The sequence below is a fragment of the Hippocampus guttulatus genome, chromosome 8 (genome assembly GCF_054856545.1).
Source record: "Hippocampus guttulatus isolate MCC_2025c chromosome 8, RoL_Hgut_1.0, whole genome shotgun sequence".
Lineage (NCBI taxonomy): Eukaryota > Metazoa > Chordata > Actinopteri > Syngnathiformes > Syngnathidae > Hippocampus > Hippocampus guttulatus.
This window is the reverse complement of record NC_141268.1, coordinates 10,741,143-10,760,814: the sequence shown is the minus strand read 5'-3', so window position 1 is coordinate 10,760,814 and position 19,672 is coordinate 10,741,143. Positions and strand designations below refer to the sequence as shown.

The following is a 19,672-nucleotide window of genomic DNA, read 5'->3' as shown; positions in this document are numbered from 1 at the left end:
GAAGAAATGTGGGCGAAAAATTATTGAATTAAAATAATCAACACAAAACGCCAAACAACGAAAATGAGGCTGTTGCATATTTAAATGTATTTCAAATATGCCTTATTTTCCCTAAGTGTCAATTATTTTAATTTGATCATTTGTCGCCAAAACCATGAACGCTTCTGGGGTTTTAGTGTAACTGTAAAACTGCTTTAACATCATTATATTTGTATCTGCATCCACTTTCATCATTTCTTTTGCCTCGTACCCAATAAGTGGTCAGTTAGACACACACATTTTTAAAGTTGTGGGGGTTTTTTTCATGCTATTAGCCTCAGGCTCGTTAAGAAATGAAATCCCTTCAGTCATTTTTATGATGTCCTTATCTTTCTAACTCTTGATGCCTGACCCCGCGTGCATGCCGACACCGTAACTCCGACCGACCGCAGACTACAACAGCCTCGTGTCCGATGGCGAAGAGCTACTGGATCGCCTCCAGCAGGCAACGCTCACCCGGACCACATGCATGTCTCTGTGGAGGGCGGGTGCTGTCCAAGCCTGGCTGGAGGTGGTCATGGGAATACCTACGTCCACGCGGGCCTGTTGTGAACATGTCAAGAGTGGCAAGGTATGCGTATGCTACAGAGCGTGCCGTGCTTTCAGTGCTTTTATCATCAGATAAAAATGACGACTCTTCACATTTTAGGTTCTTCTTGGTCTGACTGATGAGGATTTAGAGGTGGGACTTGGCATTAGCAACCCGATCCATTGCAGGAAACTAAGACTGGCCATCGAGGACTACAGGAGAGCTGAAGGGGAGCAAGGGTGAGCAACACCAATTGTTAATTGTTAAAAGGGAAATGAAATTTTCTGAACAACAATATGTTCTCTGCGGCCCCACTAGTCGAAATACGCTATTCTGATTAACATTGTATTTGTGGAATATGACTTAAAACAGCAAAACCCAGCCATTTTTATCCATCTCGGGGCAGCCATTTTGTCACAATACATCTCTATTGATATAGCGCTTTCACAACAGCTGCAGCTGTAACAAAGCGTTTAACAGAACATTTAACATAAAATAACAAAAACATTCAACAGAACACATCCAATAAAATGTCATCAGAGCCCACCTTGCGAAGGTCACACGACCAAACCCAGAAAACTGGTGAGTAGGGATTGGATGTTATCCGAGACCTGAACAACTGTGATGTAATTTTCAGTCGACAGCAAGGGGCAAAATGGCCTCCCCCTGAGTGCGGATCTTGCTGCATATTCATATTCCACAAATTCAATATTTATCATACTGCCATGTTTAGGCTTTCTGTATGTGTAAAATGGAGGCTGGAAGAGGGTTTGACATGAAATAATCGGCAAAGAACAGGCTGAGCTGAAATATTTCCTGTTTTCATTCTTCTTTTAAATTAACAATGTGTCAAACAAAATAGCGTGCCCAAATCCAGTGCTCTGCACTGGAATTACAACCAGAATAAACAGGAAGTAAAATGTGTACCTTGGCTCTATAAAGGTTGCGTAACACAATTGGTCTGCATTTCTTCATCATTCCAGTTTATCCAAAGCATCTGACATGGACCATCACTGGGTGGCGACATCGTGGCTGAGCGACGTAGGCCTGCCGCAGTATTCGCAAACTTTCCACGCTCACTTGGTGGATGGCCGGGTACTAAGTTCTCTGGGCCGCAGAGACCTGCAAAGATACCTTGACGTGGACGACCATTCTCACCAGACCAGTCTGCTGCTTTCGGTGCAGCTCCTGCAAATGCTGGGCTTCCACAAGGAGGTCCGACCAGATCAGGCCTTCGTTTGACGTAAACGGGCGCCTGCCTAACCTCACTCTGTGCTCTTACAGGTCCTGCAGGCAAGAAGGGCAAAATGTCAGCAGCAAGACCGGGACCCCATTGTTTGGACCTGTCACAGAGTCATGAAGTGGGTCAGGGACATTGATCTTAAGGTGAGTGGAGGACCATGACGGCGGCACTCTACCCAGGACAGAAGATACACAATATATGGTGGTACCTTGACATACAAGTGGCCCTTTTGAGGAGTTTGTCAAGTTGTGAGCTGTCCCGTGGTCGATTTTATTGCTGTGAATTTTTAATGCTAGGCTCCTACAATTGTTGTTGTTACTTCCGGCTTGAGTGGGAGGGAGGGGGTGCAACAGGACAAATTGAACTTGCAAGTCAAAGTACTACTGATAAATCTTTGTTTTTAGGAGTTTGCTGCCAATCTTCAGGGTAAAGGCGTCAACGGTGCCGTGCTGGTTTTGGACCCGGCTTTTGACGCCGACGCCATGGCGCGAGCGTTGGAGATCCCCGTTAACAAACATAAGCTCCATCGGCATCTCCGCCAAGAGATGAAAGCGCTCGCCACCGCTAGCAGGTGAACATCACGCGTAGAGGGAAGCAAACTGTAATATGACTCAAACTAAATAAAACTGCTCACGGTTTTAAAACGCCGGAACAGTATGGTGGGTGTATGAGTAATTAACACAACTGCCTTTCAGTTGAGAGGTCCCGAGTTTGAATCTTACCTGTGGCCCTTCCTTGTGTGAAGTTTTCACGTTGACCCAGTACTTATGTGGGTTTTCTCCAAGTACTCTGCCTTACTCTCACGTTTCAAGTGTGTTCGGTTCATTGAGAATTAAATGACCGTAGGTGTGACTATAATTGGTCTGCGTGTGCCCTGCGATTGGCTGGCAACCAAAAATACCAATACCAAGTCTAGCCAGCCCCGGGGAGATTCATGCCGGACCTCACGCCAGTCTTGCGCTGGGCATGAAAATAGAGCCCAGAGTCTCACACGCATGATGCTGGTTTGACATTTTGGTTGTTCGCCTACAATATGCACATTTGTGCCCTACCTTTCTCGCCAAAGTTCTGCTGAGATAGGCACTTTGTTTTCTTTACCCCCGCAATAACGGTTTTCCACTTTGGAGTTTCCATTAAACACCTTTAAAATGGTCTGCGTTCACAGCAACGAGGAGCAGGAAGGCAAGGTGGACGTTTCGTCTACGCCGGTGGCCGTCAACCGCTTTGCTGAGGGAAGGGTGCCGATGAGGAGATCCAGCAAGGTAGCATAAATTTCTACGTCAGGATGTGTACCCAATCTTTTTTTTTAAATATTGCTGTTGGAAGTCATGCAAGGATAATGAAGTTGTTTGAAGGCCTTCATTGTATTGTGTTTGTCAGTGTGCGCCTAATAAAATGGGAGTGTAGAGATCACTGGCTGTCATCATTCAAACATTTCATGTCATACGTATTTCCAGAGTCCGCTGAGGGTTCGCGCACAGAGCCGCTCAACAGAAGCGGGTCTTGGGCCGGGACCTCGGACCTCGCGCAGCCTCGTGTATGGTTACAAGAGCGTCGAGATCACCAATGTGTGATGGAACAGTTTACGACACTTAAAACAGCACTTCACTGGATTGTTAGTTGATCTGGAACAATTTTCCCTCATCACTGGGCATCGAATGGAAAACTGACTTTTCATTGTCTTGTTTGCAACTAGTGATAACCCAGCCATCAAGACTGAAATTGAACAATCAAGTAAAGCTTTTAGCAGCCTATTTCTGATTTTTGCCGCATTGTTATGTGACAGCAGAGCTAGTTTACATAACCACCTAATCTGCGTTTCTTTGCTGACCAGCTAGGCTGGGAAAAGATCCTGAGCCACTTTCAAGCCATTTCACTATTTGAAACGCATGCCCCTGCTATCATGTCCCATTGCATGAGACAGGACCGCATGAGGAAATTGGCTAATTTTAGCAAGACACGAAAATGCATAATATTCCTTTAATTGCAAGAATAACCAGTGAGAATAAAATGACTAATGTACAGATAATGTAAAAATCAATACAGATGACCGTATAGACTGTACATTTCTTGACATTTTGAAGAAATCACACTAATGACAAGACTATTTCATCAATAAATTCAGGGTTGACCCACTGCTGCCTTATCTCATACTGGTTCCTGATATTTATTAAACAAAACATTTTTGTTGTGTTATGTAATTTCCTTTTTTTCACTTTTGTAGGGAATTGAAAAACTTCAGAATAAAGAAAATCTTACAGGTGCTTAAAAAATCATCAGTCATTTTTATTATATTCTTTATAAATGTTTTATCGTATACCTTTTTTCAGTCGATTTGATAATAGCAAAGTTTGGACATGTTTTCATTAAATGAAGTGTGCTCAAACATTTGGCTGCTTCTGTAGTTCTCGTCTTTGCAAACCATGCATGTTAGGTTCATTGAAAACAATAAATGTGCAACACATTTTTTTGATTCACTGCCGACCAATCTAGGGGTTTTCGTCCTGCTTCCCACACCAAATTCTGCTTGGACAGATGTTGAACACCTACCATGAAGGTTCTGCACAATAAGAAATTAAAACTAAAATAACAGCTAATTTTGTATCATTAGTGTGATTCGTTGTATGTCTACTGTATATAAATTGAGTACTCTGGAGTGTTTTCTCTCCATGTCTTGCCAAAAGTCTGTTGGAAAATTGCATTGAACACCATAGAGATCAAATGAATAAAATTAACTACCACACTTTTTTTCTACTGACTGCGTTATCTTTAGAAAAGGAGGCAAAAATATGACTACTATATGCTGTTTTATGTTAAAACACACAATTCAGGTGGTTCAAAGAGTAAAGAAAAAACAGGTTCGGCCACCTCTTTGTGGGCGTCTCCATGCATGTTTTTGAAGCAAGACGAGTTCTTACCTGCATAGAGACGCCAAATACTTGGAGGAATTTGCTCATGTGGTTTTTCAAACATGAAGCTCTCATTCAGTTTCATTAAAATGTGATCAATAATGTGGATGTTTTTTGAGGGCTCCCCTGTATACAGGCCCAAAGTGTGTTTAGTATTAGCAGAAGAGCTTGCACTCGCACACAAAATCTCCATTCACAATTCATGTTGATGTCAGCGAATGATGATCGAATGGATCTTGCACTCTTCCAAAAAACATGTCATCGTCCAGCCAGCGAATGAAAAATCTAATATGATCAAATTGGTAAATGGAGTGCAATTATATTATCCCCTTATCTCAGATACGATCTCCAAAGTGCTTTCATAGTCACTTGTTTGAAAGCATGGCTTTTGTCTCCAACGGCGTGCTGACACAGCTGTGACAACCAATGCAAATGTTTTCCTATTTAGTTGAAAATAGCTTACTTGAACCCTTGCCGTACCCTGACCAACAACAGAATCCAGGGTGTTTTTTAAAAAGATTCTCCTAGCCGTTGTGTCATGACCTCTTCGCTAAGCTGGCTGGGTAGTTTGCCACCCTTCGGTGCAAACACGCATACACGCTGCCTTCGTTTGATGCGACGATTGGGTGACAGACCGTATTTATATATCTTTACAGTTCATTTAATGCTCATTAGCTGACTACCTACGCAGCATGGTTCCCGACTGGTTTGCACGTCCACCTCACAGTGCAGAGGTGTAGGGTTTGATTCCGCCTGCGGCCTTCCTGGATGGAGTTTGCATGTTCTCCCTATGTGTGCCTGGGTTTTTATCAGGTACTTTTTATTGGTTTCCGCCCCATTTCAAAAAAATGCATGTCAGTTTAATGGAACGGGGAAAAATGGCAAGGTGTTTTTTTTAATTTTCAGAAGTAAAAAATAACGATGGCAGAGCCTCAAGCCATTTTGTTAAAAATATTTAGCGGCGCTAGGACCTCGCGGCTCACTGCACTTTCAGAGGCGCGCTCCTTCCAGCCGAGCAGGAAGGAAGGAGGGAGGTTTGCCACTAACGAAGCCGCTCGTAGTTTGGACCAAAGTTACATTCAACCCAATAAAAGTGAAGGACTACCGCACAGTCGCTGCTTTTAAATACTACGTTTGGAATTCCGGACAGGCCTCTTTTATTTGGAGGTTTCCATGTGCGCGTGAACTGGGCCAACACACCTGTGTGTGACTCAGGTAAGGCACCCATTAAGGAAGTCAATGGCTTTTGTTCAATTTACCATGGCCAAGGGGATGGTAATTAACTTATTGTTTTAGTTACGTGTCCCCATGTAGTTCGTAATAAAGACGAAGATTAACGGGGTTTAAAAGTGGCAACTATTAAATAGAGGTTCCCCCTCCTTGGTGCTGAGCTGAAGGACGCTGAAGTTGAGCTCGGCTCACTATTGGGCAGGAACCTGCGACAGCCACAGCGGGAACTGCAGCCCACTATGTGGCAGAGGTTAATGATTGACATGACATGTAATAATGAGAGATGAGAAGACGCTGTCATCATATCACGGTTGTAGTGAGCAAAAAGGATGACGGTTCTCATGCTATTGCGACATGGCTCAGAAAAATCCCTTTCCTCATGGAGGTGTCACAATTAAGTCAAAGCATGAGCTACGCTTGCACCAATGAGAGCCAATGCGTACATGTTACCAGAAATATTATTAAAATACAACAATAATACCTTTTATGAGCAAAAATAAACAAACTGTTGCGATCGAAAAACACAAATATATAAAATACATGTTAGGTAAAATATAGTACTAGTAAGCAAACTTATCACATGATGAGTACAAAAATATTAGGTGAAGATACTGAAACATTCGAGAAAAAATATAAAACGGGAAAAAGATTTAGAAAAAATGGAGCTTGTTCGATGAAAAATATATAAAAGAGGAAGACAGAAAATATATAGTTGTGGGATCACACATGACAACTACAGAAATCTAAAAAAAGTAAATAGAGATATTAGGGGGGAAACTGAGAAATCTGACAAATATTAGAGAGACTGTGATGTAAAAGCAAAGCAGTAGATGGAAAAAAATTGCGCAAATATTACAAAAAAATATGACAAACTCGAACTGCAAATTATTAGGGGATTCATTTTTTTTTATGAAATACAAAAATAAATACAAAATGTTGGACAAAAACATGCACACTGCATAATACTGAAACATTAGGAATAAATTCAGTAATATTAAATGAAAATACAGAAATATTAGAAATAATACAAAGGCAGTGGCAAAAATATATATAAATATGTTAGATTTAAAATACACAAATACAGTGGAGATCGAGATCGGGACCACCCATGAAAATCCGCTTCTAAAATGTCTGTGTGCACACTGTATATAATACAAATATGTGTGAAATGCAAGAAATACAAATATTAGACAAATAAAAAATATATATCATGACTTAATTTTTTGTTTTTTTCCTCAATCAGTAGTTTCCAGGATTTGGGGTGCTGCACTATTTCACTTAGACAGAAGGAGGCAACCTTGTGTCCTGTCATAAGAAGGTTACACCACTCGTACTCCTTTCAACTGCCGTGATGTAATCCTTGAGTTAATAAGTCCCCTGATAAGTATAAATTCAGTTATTTTTTTAGGACCCCTAAGCCCGCTAACCCACGAACCCTCTGTAGTAACCTTGATGTTTGTTGCAGTGTGTCCTGCAGGGATGTGTTCGAGTCGAGGCATTTGCAACAGCGGCGAGCGACCCGCGAACCGGTCTTCCCGCTCTGAGAGCACCGGTTCGGGGGCTCACTATGCCCTGTGCGCCCTGGGAGTGGGCCTCATCGCTCTGGGGGTGGTCATGATCGTGTGGACGGTGATCCCCATGGACGGCGAGGTGTCGGGCGGCTCCACCAACTCGTCCAGCAACTCCACCGTAGACAACGACAACGAGGACGGCGAACAAGGGCAGCTCTCCAAGTCATCGTCGGTCGCCATGGTGCTGGTGGGCGTCGGCCTCGCCTTGCTGCTCCTCTCCATTTGCCTCGGCATTCGGAGCAAGCGTCGAGCCAATAACAGCAGCGAGCAAAGGGATGCGCCAGTGGCATCAACCTTCATGGACCATACGGCAGGCGAGCAATCAGAGTGAGTATGGTGCTCTTCCGAACAGTTTGAATTTTTCAACCTTTATTATATATCCATATGCGTCGTATTTTTCCGTCATCCTAGCCCAGGGGTCGGCAACCCAAAATGTTGAAAGAGCCATATAGGGCAAAAATATGTCTGGAGCCGCAAAAAAATAAAAGCCTTCTATAAAACTGAAGGAAACACATGCGGTATGTATGTAGGAGACTGGACTGTCTCAGAATTGTTTGTTATTCATTCCTTTGTCATGTGCTAACAAACGCCCCCATAGAATTTATTTTGTAATTTCCTCTCTTGATTTTTTGTTTTGGTGCATTATTCTCACTTTTCTGAGTGTCAGTGAAGTGATCATGAATTTCCGTTTTTCGGAGGCTGTCTTTGAACGCCTCTCGAGTCGAACGAGAAGAGAGAAGGCACGGAGTTGGACGCAGACGTGTCTGTGTTTGTCGAGACTGTTAAAAGCATAAATAAAGTACGTTTTTAAAAAAAACAATACCACAGCTCTCCTTTTTTCGGAGCTGCAACGTGTATGTATATCTATTTGAGCTATATTAGCCGACTATCAAAATCTTTTTCCATTTTCAAACATTTTTATAAAGCTCCAGGGATCCACTAGATGTCGTTAAAAAGCCGCATGCGGCTCTGGAGCCGTGTGTTGCCGACCCCCGTCCTAGCCAATATGCACCGCTGACACGAACAACATGGCTGCAAACAGAGAAGAGCTATTTTACAAAAGCACACTCATTTTTGCTAAAATTGGCAATGGAGTTATTCAATTTAGCAACTTTTCTGACCACTCTGGCGACTAACGTGTTTCCCCCAAAATTACTGGCAAATTTAATTTGTGACAAGAAACGGATAAGAGCAGTGGACACTTGCACGTTGTTTTGTGTATGGCCAGAAATGAGCCATGTGGATGGCAATCGCAAGTCAGTTGTGCTGAACCTTCCCCAAGACGTGGTGTCCAACAGTCCGTTGGGCCACCAGTCACCATATTGGCGTTGTCGGGTGAAACCTCGTTTGTCCAAATGTGCGCAATTTCATATTCCTCCACAAATTGGCACGGCTGTATTGGTCTTTCCATACTTTGTTCTTTTAATGCATTATAAACAAATATAAAGCATTGAAAAAAAGCTAGGTAGCAAGTGCTCACAGCAAATGTCTCACAGATAAAAGCAAGTGGCTAGTAAGAGCATTTTTTTTTAATTGATTAATCGAATCGAGTTTCCTTTTCATAGCCCGATATTGGCTATGATCCTTTCAGTACATCTTTTTCCCCCTCAATTCATGTGATACATTTCTTGGGTCGCACGAGATCTCGTCACCACGCAAGAGCCGCGTATCAAAATACTGAAATCAGCGCCAACAAGCCTGAAGGCAGATGTCTGGAAGTGTTTGGGTTTTAAAACAACACCAAGGCAGCGATGAACTGCAACATTGTGAGCCACTTGCAGGAATGTGAATGTCACCAGTTTACAGTGTGTTTTGCCCACTTTATTTAGACAGCCTGTCCTGTGAATCCTTGTTGTCCAACCGCAGCCTTTGGCCTGGCGCACACTTAGCAAAGTGGAGCAACGCGAGTGAACTGGCGCGCAGTGTTCTACAATTAGTTTTTATGAGTAGCCCACTGTCTCCAACTCGTGTCAAAAAAGTGAATTGTAGGGATTCTCTGTTGGCTAAATGACTCTGACAATGATGACAAAGTACAAACTGCCAAGAAATATCCACCCTCTCCCCTTTATTTCTCAACAATTAATTTCTTTTTTTTGGCCTGATAGGGACAGCGGTCAGGGCAATCAATTTCTTCTTTGACTGTCACGCCATGTTATTTGTGGTTGAAGAAACAAATAATACGTGACAGCAGCGGTCCCCAACTTTTTTTGTCCCACGGACCGGTTTAATGTCGGACAATATTTTCAGAGACCGGGCTTTAAGGTGTGACGGAAAAATATAACAAAATATGATATGACCTGCATGAAAACTGTGGTATTTATACACGAATCATGACATGAGGAACATCCTATCTGACCGCAACACGCTTTCTGGTCGCTATGGTAACGTTTCAACGTGCCTTCAAAATCAGATACGCCGCAAATACAAAGTGCATGAAAAATACGACTCCCCATCGCCGCATGTCATGCAGAGTAGGCTGAGTGCGTAGGAATCTCCCGTTGAGATAAATCTGTATTTTAAGTAGGACTCCTGATACTGTCTATTAAATGTAGCCTTCTTTTTCTTGAAAGTCGTAGGCTCCTCTTCTCTCTCCTGGCTGGGTCTTTTCTCCTTCCAAAAGAAACTTCGCAAAGACGTATGTTTTTTTTCACTCATTTTGCTAGCTCCCGGGTTTCATTTTAGCGGTAACCTATCACCTGACCGAGAAGCGCCGCCTTCACCTGCGTCAAGAATGACATACTGTAGACAGATATAACAGAGGATCCGGTCATTTTTTTTAAATATCTTTCACAGTCCAAAATAAATCAATCGAAAGTAATGTAAGTTATTTATTCTTTCTGTGTGGCCCGGCAACAATTGACCTAAGGGTCAATTGGGTGTGTCGCCCACCATAATTTGTTCACGACTGTCCAATTCAGTCGTGTTCGCCAATGCCGCTCAGTGTTCGGCGGGTCTTCAAGGTGTCTGATGGCGTTTTTATTGATGATTCCCAGTGTTCCAGATCCAGCCGCATTCAATGTGCCAAGTTATGAGGAGGTGGTCGGCAGCAGCGACTATCCTGTGCGTCAGAGCAACCTCCGCCAAAGCAACACCCACCTGCCATCCTACGAGGATATCATCGCAGCCGTGGAGAACGAGGACAGAGACCAGGCCGCTGAGGACTCTCCCCTCAACAACCCCGCACCGCCGCCGACCGCGGCCGAGCCGCAAGCCGACGCAGCCCGGCAGCCCAGTCTGCCGGCGCGCAGCGGCAGCCGGGCCAGCCGCCTGCTGCGCCCCCTGCGGGTGAGGCGGATCAAGTCAGACAAGCTGCACCTGAAGGACTTTCGCATCCAAATCCGCAGCCCCACGCACAACCCGGTAACCATCGAGCCTATCACGCCGCCACCGCAGTATGACAACAAGCCGCCGGAATTGGGCTGAACGTGATTATCTCTGTACTGGTAACACTCCTGAGAAGCCCATGTTTTCCAATATTGCTACGAAAAAGTAGGTTAGATATGGCTGGGAGGAGGACAATCGCGAGACCATCCTCCTTGGCGAGGAAATTTTGTCAGACGTGTTCTGTTACCATGCATCTCTGGGCCTGAGTGAATTAGAGCAGTACCGCCTTGATTTAAGTCCAATGTGTAACATTTACTCTGAGGACATAAGTGTGTGATTTCAAGGGCAAAAAGGAAGATTAACAAGCTTTTGAGATTTGTGGTCTTAATGAAGAAGATGGACTGAGATGGGGGAATGTGCTTTTAAAGGCGTCTTAAAGTGGCTCCAGTTGAACATTGTCAAGTTAAATATCGTCTTAACAGTGTTTCACAGCACTGGAACATTAAATGTAAATATTAGATGTGTTAATAAGGTAAGGTTTGCGTTCTTTAAACCATTTTGTATCATTCAAATAAATCTCCTTTCGGTTGCCAAGTGCTTTCAATTAGTCAGTTTAAAGCAGCTATTTCAATGCAACGGTGGTGATGCCTCGTGTGATCTTAGTTGTTGTGGTTGTTTTTTTTTTTTTTTTACTGCACTGGATTCGTCACTCTTTTTAGGTTGACCTCATTCATTTATGCCTGTTTCGCTGGACTGCTGTTGAAAGAAGTAGCAGCAGTCCAGATTAAAGAAAAATAATTAGATATGCTACAAGTGTATTTATGTTCTCAAGTATCGCTGCCTTTTATGGTCTGATAATAAAATATACAGTTTCTGTAGTTGTTTTTACACTGCACACTATTCCTTTGAGTGCATCAGACTACCGGTATTGAGGGGTACGTGCAGTCGGGTCCAAAATGCATTTGTTGATTTATAGCGCCCTTCTGTGGTCAGATGAAGCAAAAGGATAAGAGAAACATTTGATCGGTGTAAAAAAAAAAAAGAAAACCACTGACAATTGAGTCATGTTTCAAAATTTGTGGTCGTTATGGTGGTCATTCATAATATACAGAGAAAATATATCTACTTTAGTGATTGAAAAAATGAGTTTTGTCTACATTTAATTACAGACACTAAACGAAGTTACTGTAATAAAGTAATTTGTATCACGAGAATCAAGTTGTATCTTTAAGATAATCATTGATGACAATACCAGTAAGTGCTAGTAAGACTAGTATTTAACATTAAAGTGATAGAATCATGAAAATTAAGTTGTAGGTTTTCAAGATTAAATATATATTTACAGATTAAAATCAACATTACACTGAAGTTTTTTTAAAAGTTATATTTCAAGATTAAAGTCGAACTACTGTAATAATGAAGACACCTTTTTTTTTACTCTTGTATAATTCCAAGATAAAAATGTATATTTCTGGATTGTGAGAGTAAATGACAATGATGGTCAAATAGCTTTGATGAAAAAAAAAGCTCACCCAACTTTGGGGAAGAAAAAGTGTTTTTTTGTAATTTATTTTTCATTTTCAAGGCGAATCCAATTTACTTACATAAAACAAAAAAAATATTCCACCAAAAACAAAAAAACCCCTCTGAAAATTGAAAAAAAAATCATTCAGAAAACATTCACAAAAAGTTCCCAAAACGTATATATTATAATAGTTTATACATACACAAATTACAACCTGTCTTGATTTTATGATAAATATGATTAATTGCAATTTAATTCACTGAAATTTAACTTCTATTTTATTCTAAAGGAGCGAATCTGCCGGGCTCTCAACATTTTGAATCATTTTCCTCCCTTATACAACATATTTCCCCTCGACGCTCCACCCCTCGCCTCACTTAGGAAGGATTTTTTTTTCTTAGTTGGTGTGCAGCTGCCATGTAGCAGTGGGAGGCACAGCTGTCTGCGGGAAGAGCCAAAGCCCGGGGAGTCAGTCACATTCCTGGCTGGGATTCAATGACTGAAGCAGACACAAACAAACAGAGAGAGGGAGGGAGTTAGAGAGAGAGCGAGAGAGAGAGAGAGACTTGGTTGCGCGTTTGAGGCGCACATAGGAGTGCGTAAAACGGCTGTGGGACGCGTAAGAAACAACACTCGTGATTGTATGCTGAGTTTTCTTTTTGGGATTTTTTTTCCGACTGCGGGAAGCTATTTTATTAAAGGGAGAGCGAAAGAGAGGGAGAGGGCAAGCTATTTGAGTCTTCTTTTTTTTTTTTTTTTTTTTTTTGAATGGGCCGCACCGGGAAGGAAAGCTGCTCCTTGTCCGGGGGAAGCTGTCTGACTGGCGGCGTGGAAATGCTCAGCTCGGACGAAGAGTGAACGAGACGCCTTGAAACGAGTAAAGCGATTCTTTCCCAAAGTTTTTAGCCTTTGTTTTTCACATACACCCCCCCCCAAAAAAAATTAAATAAAGAAGAAAAAGATGGAGGTTAGCAGCTTCCAGCCTCACCCTGGACTTCAGCAAACTCTGAAGCAGTTCCATCTGAGCTCCATGCGCTCCCTCAGCGGACCGGCGGCGTTCTCCGCCCGGTGGCACCACCAGGAGTCTCTGTTCAAGGACGCCAAAACCGAGATGGTACTAAGCCTGCCGGCCCACACTCCCCCGGTCATGTCCGGGCCGCTCTTCATCCCGTCGGACCGCTCCACGGAGCGTTGCGAGACACTCCTGGAGCGCGAACCCATCTCTTGCTTCGTGGTGGGCGGCGAGAAGCGCCTGTGCCTACCGCAGATTCTCAATAGCGTGCTGCGGGACTTTTCCCTGCAGCAGATCAACTCGGTGTGCGACGATTTGCACATTTACTGCTCGCGTTGCACTGCCGACCAGCTGGAGATCCTCAAGGTGGTGGGCATCCTGCCCTTCTCGGCGCCCTCCTGCGGCCTCATCACGCAGACGGACGCCGAGCGCCTGTGCAACGCGCTCATCTACGGCGGGTCGTACCCGCCGCGCCGCGGCGGAGGAAGCAAGGAGCGCGGCGGCGGAGGAGGCGGCTGTGGCGGCGGAGGCGGCGGCGGAGGCGGCGTCCTTCTGGAGCTGGAGCGCACCGAGGCCAGCTTCCGGGTATACCACGAGTGCTTCGGCCGATGCAAGGGCTTGTTCGTGCCGGAGCTCTACTCTGGCCCCGGAGCCGCCTGCGTGCAGTGCCTCGATTGCAGGCTCATGTTCCCGCCGCGGAAGTTCGTGGTGCACAGCCACAAGCGGCTGGAGAACCGGACCGTGCACTGGGGCTTCGACTCGGCCAACTGGAGGGCCTACGTGCTCCTGGACCCTGACTACAGCGGCAAAGAGGAGAAGGCGAACCTGGAGAGGCTGCTCAGGGATTTAAAGGGGAAATATGACTTGAGCGGCAAGATGGCCAGGAAGTCGTGCAGAGTAAGTGGAGTTTGATTGACTTGCTTTTGAGAAATGCATTCATATTGGACTTGTCAACTTTGTGCACATCGCGCTTCGACTGTATGGCTGTGGTTTTCAAACTTTTGACAGGGACTTTTACTTACTGTCGCTCAAAGTAGGACCATCGTGTCCAAAAGTGAAATATAGCAACGAGACCGGTGTTTTGTTCGTTAAAATCTGTAGGCTATGTTCACACTGCAGCTCAATTCAGATTTATTTTGCCCATATGTCACACGTATCAGATTTTATTTTCTAGCTGGGTGAACGGTACAATTCGGATTTGTTTCAAATCCACCACCCCGTGTTATTGTAAGCCACTGTGACATTAAGCATACCGGTAATTTGAAAACGAACACTGCACTCAAATATAAGAAACCTTAAAATGCTCCAATCAAAATGTCTGGAATATAAAAGTAACATCATTTCTAAATAAATATTTAATCAAAAACACTTCTTAAAGATGAAATGCCAATGTATTGAACTAAAAAGTTAAATACAACCGAACTGCACTTAGGCAGTGATGAGAATCATTGGTACACAGCATTTCCTCTCAGGGCCATGCCAAATATTTTTGCTATTTTTTTTAATGATGCTCTGCTTTGGCTTGACTTGGGTGCATGCCACGTGGGTTCAGTCCCCACTGACCGTGGAAATGGTTGTCAGTCTCTATATGCGCACTGCGACTGACTGACGTCCAGTTTGAGTTATAGTCTGGGATAGCATACGTTTATGGAGAAGCGCTATCAAAAATGGATAGATGGGAAGAGTGGATACTTAGCACATTTGAGTACATGTGCCTCACACTTGGAGTTTTTGGGTTTGAATCTCCCCAGTATGGTTTTTGCATTTTTTTTCTCCAGTTACTGCAGCTTCTTCCCACATTCCAAAAACATGTATGTTTCATCTAACCTGCATTCACCGAATATGCTATAATTTGCCTGAGGTATTAATGGTTGTTTGGCGATATGTGCCCTGGCATAAAAAAATTCTGTGTTTCATGTTTTGGGGTGGGCAGCACAGTGAAACTGTGTTTAGCTTGCTGGTCTTGTGTGGGTGTTATGCAACATGCAAACATGTTATATTTCAAGCAAATTTTGAAGACTCTGAATTTGTTTAAAGGTTGATTGACTAAATGGGCCCAGTAATTGATTGGTGACCACACCTGGGTGAACCCCACCTCTCTCTGCAAAAGTCACTATGAGAACAATCACCACAGAAAGTTACTTGTATGTCATTAATTGTTGACCGGTCTAGGTTGGCCACTTCGCTTGTCAAAGAGTCATCTTGGATAGGTGCCAGCTCACAGCAGCAACCCAAATGAGGGCACACGCTATAGATAATGGATGGATGGAAAGTGGGCTTTTTATAACAGTTCTTCTGAGATTTTATTTTTAGAATTATAGTTGGTGGCGGGACACCCCCTGCACTCATGCAGGTATTTGATTGTGTGAATGCTGGAAGTATTTACACGTTTTTGTACTGTACACCATTTAGCTTGATGACATTTCATTCTCCTCACTAGTTTGAAATGCTCCTCCTTCCAGATTTCACCTTCTCGCCATTCCAACTTCAACAGATTCCAAAAATACATGTCATTCCACCAATTCACAGTTTTCCCACAGTTCCACATTTTCACCCCCAAATACCTGATTGTGGGTATTTGGGGGTGACCTCACAGTGCAGAGGTTGTGGGTTCGATTCTAGCTCCGGCTTTGGGTTTTCTCCGGGTACTCTGATTTCCTCCCACATTCCAAAAACATGCATGGCAGGCTGCTTAAACACTCTAAATTGTCCCTAGGTGTGATTGTGGGTGTATGATGGTTGTTTGTCTCTTTATGTGACTGACTGGCGGCCAGTTCAGGGTGTCGTCTGCGTTCCGCCCGAAGTCAGCTGGGATAGGGTCCAGCAACTCCACGCGACCCTGTTCAGGATAAGCGATGTTGAAAATGGATGGATAATTCCAATCATTCCACATCATTCGATATATATTAATATCATTGCATGTCATTAAAGATCCTTCTGCATTTTTCACTGACATATTGCACAATTTTACACCAAAATCATTCCGCTTCCTTCCATAACTTCCAATGTCATTCCATATCTTTCCACATGATTCAATTTCAATATCATTCCACTTTTTTTTCATTCAGCATTTCAGCATTCACATGCAAGTTCTCCAGAAATTGCATCTTCACGCTGCTTTTGGCATTGTCACTGTTCCTAATAATTTGGGGATTTCGCAACACAAGAGACTCTAAATATGTAACAAATATGTTTGCATCATGCAACACCCCCGCTCTACGTGAAGATAAAGGGAGATGTGATGGATTTTAGGCAGATTTAGGAGAAGGGGGGTGGAGAAAGGCTATTTTAAGGTGGTGATGGGGTTAAAAGTTTAATGAGGTTGGGGATATGGATATATCTGTGTGAGTGTGTGCGTTTGAGGGTGGCCACGGCGGGATAAGCTGCGCGTGGGTGGGTGTGGGTGTCATCGTGATGGCGTCCTGAGTGGGTCAGCGTGGACAAAAGAGCATAGAAGATGGGGGTGGTTGGTGTAGTGGGGGCTGGCCGACTGGCTGCGTGTCTCGGTCACACAGCAGCTGCTGTGTGGGACTCGCAAATGAGTGGACATCTCTGTGGGCATCGCCGCGGTCTGAGCGCCAGCTAGAAGATGTGTCATCACAGGGGAACCTTCGGCACAAAAATTGAACAAAGTTGCACAAAAGGGGAGAAAAAAAACAATGGCTATTGTTAGGAAGTATTAGACTCACAGTTTTTACATTTATACCATATCAGCTTTATCCGTTGAAATGAATGGAAATGGCATTTAATCCATTTGCGGCAGGAAAAGAACGGCCCTCAATATGTGTGACATGTTTTACAATTAGATAAAAAAACTCTTGACAGTGCTGTACTGTATAAAACCAAAATGAGGATATGCAACATTTCTTTCACTTCACTATTGCTCAATCTAATTTTCACTATTTATTTTTGAAAATGTTCATATTTTCAGATGATTTCGTGATTTCATTCAGCAGATATTATCCACTTCTTTTTTCTTACAAACCGTGGTCAGAAACAAGAAATTGGGCAGAAAACCCCCCAAAGAAATTCTGAGCACAAAACAAAACCGCTACTCATACCTGTACTTTCACTGCAAGGTAATCAATGTGAACTGATGATGGCCGGATGTTGTGAAGTTTGGTTCCACCATCTAATGCCGGATTATCTGCAACCTTTTTGTTTGTCGAATTTTGGCGCGCAACACAAAGCGGTTTCAGCGATTAATAGGGTCATATTCTTTCAAATGAGGTAGCCAGCTCAGTGTTTAAACAGCTGTAGTCTTCCACGGGAATTGACAAAATGCCTGTAGCAGCCCCCTTAGGCAGCAAGCAACTGTAGTTGGGTCCTGAATGACTTTTGCGCTCTCATGGTTGCTGCCAAATAGTGAGAGCCTACTTCTTAGCAACATAGCCTCATTTATATGAATGCTGATCATAAATCAATCAGGAAAAAAATGCAATTGGAAAGTGTAGTGACCTAAAAAAAAAAACACTCGAAAGCAACCTAAGTTTCTGAAACGTAGACATAGCCTCAAGTTAAATTGGCCTGTCAGCTGGACCTCACTCCATTTGTTTAAATTTGGTTGGGAACAGTATAAGTGAAGCGGAAATACAATGATAATACTTGTGGTTTCCTACCTTGTGTGAATTACACACCAACCCATTAAGGTCGTAAAAACTAGTCGGGCCTGAGTTAGCCTGCTGCCAAATAGTGAAATCCAATTTGTTCTGTTTCAATTTCCATGGCAGATAGCTTTGGCAACAAAAAACTAGTCGGGCCTGAGAAAGCCTGTTTACTTACTGTCTCAATTTGTATGACAGGTTGTTTACTCATGAAAAACTAGTCAGGCTTGATTTTAGTCAATTAGTTAGCCAACTGCTGCTTTCTTCCAAGCACTAAAATCAAACCTGTCATTTCAGCAATAGTACTGACAAACATTCTCATCCATTTTACTTTTTGGATGGGTTTGGAGCGGTAACTGCTTTGGATTATTGGCAGTCCCATTAATCCCAATTGGGAAAGATGAGTTGTAACTGAAGCCTGGTCATGGAACCAATTAATCTCTTATCTCAAGGAATAACTCCAGCAGTTAATGCAACGCACGTGATTGACAAAATTGTCCCAAACCTCATCATGATGTTTCACATGTGTTATTGTTTGTTATCTTTAAAAAAAAAAGGACAAAAGGAAAAAAGTCAATGCCGTGCAGTCAGCCTTTGACAGTGTGTGTTTCATACACATGACGAAGCGATAGGTGTGGGGGTGGGTGGGCACTGCGTATTGGCCGTGGTTCGCTGTCAGTCGTGTCCCACTTAGCAGACAGGCCGTGCTCCTTGGGGAGCTGCACACCAGCGCTGCTGCCATACATCAGCCTGACAGGCCAAGCTGCTCAAAGGCCAGACGGTGGCTCGCACATCAAGCTTAAGCGGGCCAAATACAAAAAGAGTCCACGTTATCGGACGGCCTCAGACTCCCTTGCGTGTCACGCAGCTTTAATAATAAGGGCCGCAACTCGCCTGTCCGCAGTCGGGATTGTGGCTGCTGGGAGGTGCCATCGATTAATGCAAATTCATTCATTTTAGCACTTCTTGATAGATATCTCTATATATTAGGGTTGTGCCACCCCTGCCCCCAAAAAGTTAATTCAATACGTATCTTGCGCCATTTCAAGTCCCTCAATGCAAACAATCAAGGATACGCCCACCGTATGTCGTCGCGACTTCGTGAAGCAGCGGAAACGTAACTTCAAGGATGCTGAGGATGCAGTTAGGCAGCAAGTAGCAGTAGGTTATCTCATGAACTCAATCAAGGCTGAGTAGTTTTTTGTTGTCTAAATGGGGCTGCCATAAAATTGAAACAGACAGAACGCTCTGTCTTTAAGTCTAATTCACATCTTGACAACAAGCAGCAAAATCGGTGCAACTAATTCAAACCCAACAGAATATAAGCATGCCATCATGTTAGCGTGTTGAAGTAATAGATTGGATTTTACGACTTGAAACCAAGTAGTAGTGGGTACATTCATTCACAAATTAAGCCCTTATTAGTCTAAATGGCATGCCATAAAATTTACTATCACTGTGTCATGAAGTATTACAAACAAGATGGCACTTGCAAATTTCTGTGGGCGCCAATATTTCAGGTCTGGCTAGTTTGAAATGTCCTGCTATTCAAATCCAAACAATTTGGGACCCATAATAGAGTGAAGTTGCGTTTGGTTGAACCATTTTTAGAGACATATTACACCCTTCCGTGTAAATACTACAGCTGCACGCGTGCCTGGCAATGTCTAGTTTGCTGCCTTGATG

The 19,672-nt window shown here is 43.4% G+C and overlaps 3 protein-coding genes across 5 annotated transcripts in view; all 3 read left to right on the top strand.

Annotated features, from left to right (window-relative positions):
• LOC147201115 (kazrin-like) overlaps positions 1-4,554 on the top strand; it is a 99,555-nt gene extending 95,001 nt beyond the window's left edge. The window contains exons 12-18 of the mRNA XM_086117496.1: positions 432-610; positions 689-807; positions 1,552-1,783; positions 1,853-1,954; positions 2,216-2,382; positions 2,977-3,073; positions 3,269-4,554. Of these exons, the coding sequence (XP_085973622.1) occupies positions 432-610; positions 689-807; positions 1,552-1,783; positions 1,853-1,954; positions 2,216-2,382; positions 2,977-3,073; positions 3,269-3,385 (1,013 nt within the window). The 3' untranslated portion in view covers positions 3,386-4,554. The remainder of the gene's footprint in view (positions 1-431; positions 611-688; positions 808-1,551; positions 1,784-1,852; positions 1,955-2,215; positions 2,383-2,976; positions 3,074-3,268) is intronic.
• A 1,182-nt stretch (positions 4,555-5,736) lies between these two features.
• tmem51b (transmembrane protein 51b) lies at positions 5,737-11,723 on the top strand. Of its 2 annotated transcripts, none has more exons than XM_086118829.1 (3): positions 5,737-5,935; positions 7,416-7,848; positions 10,515-11,723. In XM_086118829.1, the coding sequence occupies exons 2-3, from the start codon at positions 7,430-7,432 to the stop codon at positions 10,942-10,944; spliced, it is 849 nt and encodes a 282-aa protein (XP_085974955.1). In that variant the 5' UTR covers positions 5,737-5,935; positions 7,416-7,429; the 3' UTR covers positions 10,945-11,723. The 2 variants fall into 2 exon arrangements, with proteins under 2 accessions (XP_085974955.1, XP_085974954.1); XM_086118828.1 differs by having other exon boundaries at positions 7,194-7,848.
• A 1,136-nt stretch (positions 11,724-12,859) lies between these two features.
• LOC147201113 (ski oncogene-like) overlaps positions 12,860-19,672 on the top strand; it is a 49,663-nt gene continuing 42,850 nt past the window's right edge. Inside the window, exon 1 of one of the 2 annotated variants that reach the window (XM_086117818.1) lies at positions 12,860-14,279. In XM_086117818.1, the coding sequence (XP_085973944.1) occupies positions 13,332-14,279 (948 nt within the window). In that variant the 5' untranslated portion in view covers positions 12,860-13,331. The remainder of the gene's footprint in view (positions 14,280-19,672) is intronic. The other variant, XM_086117817.1, reaches the window with a different exon arrangement.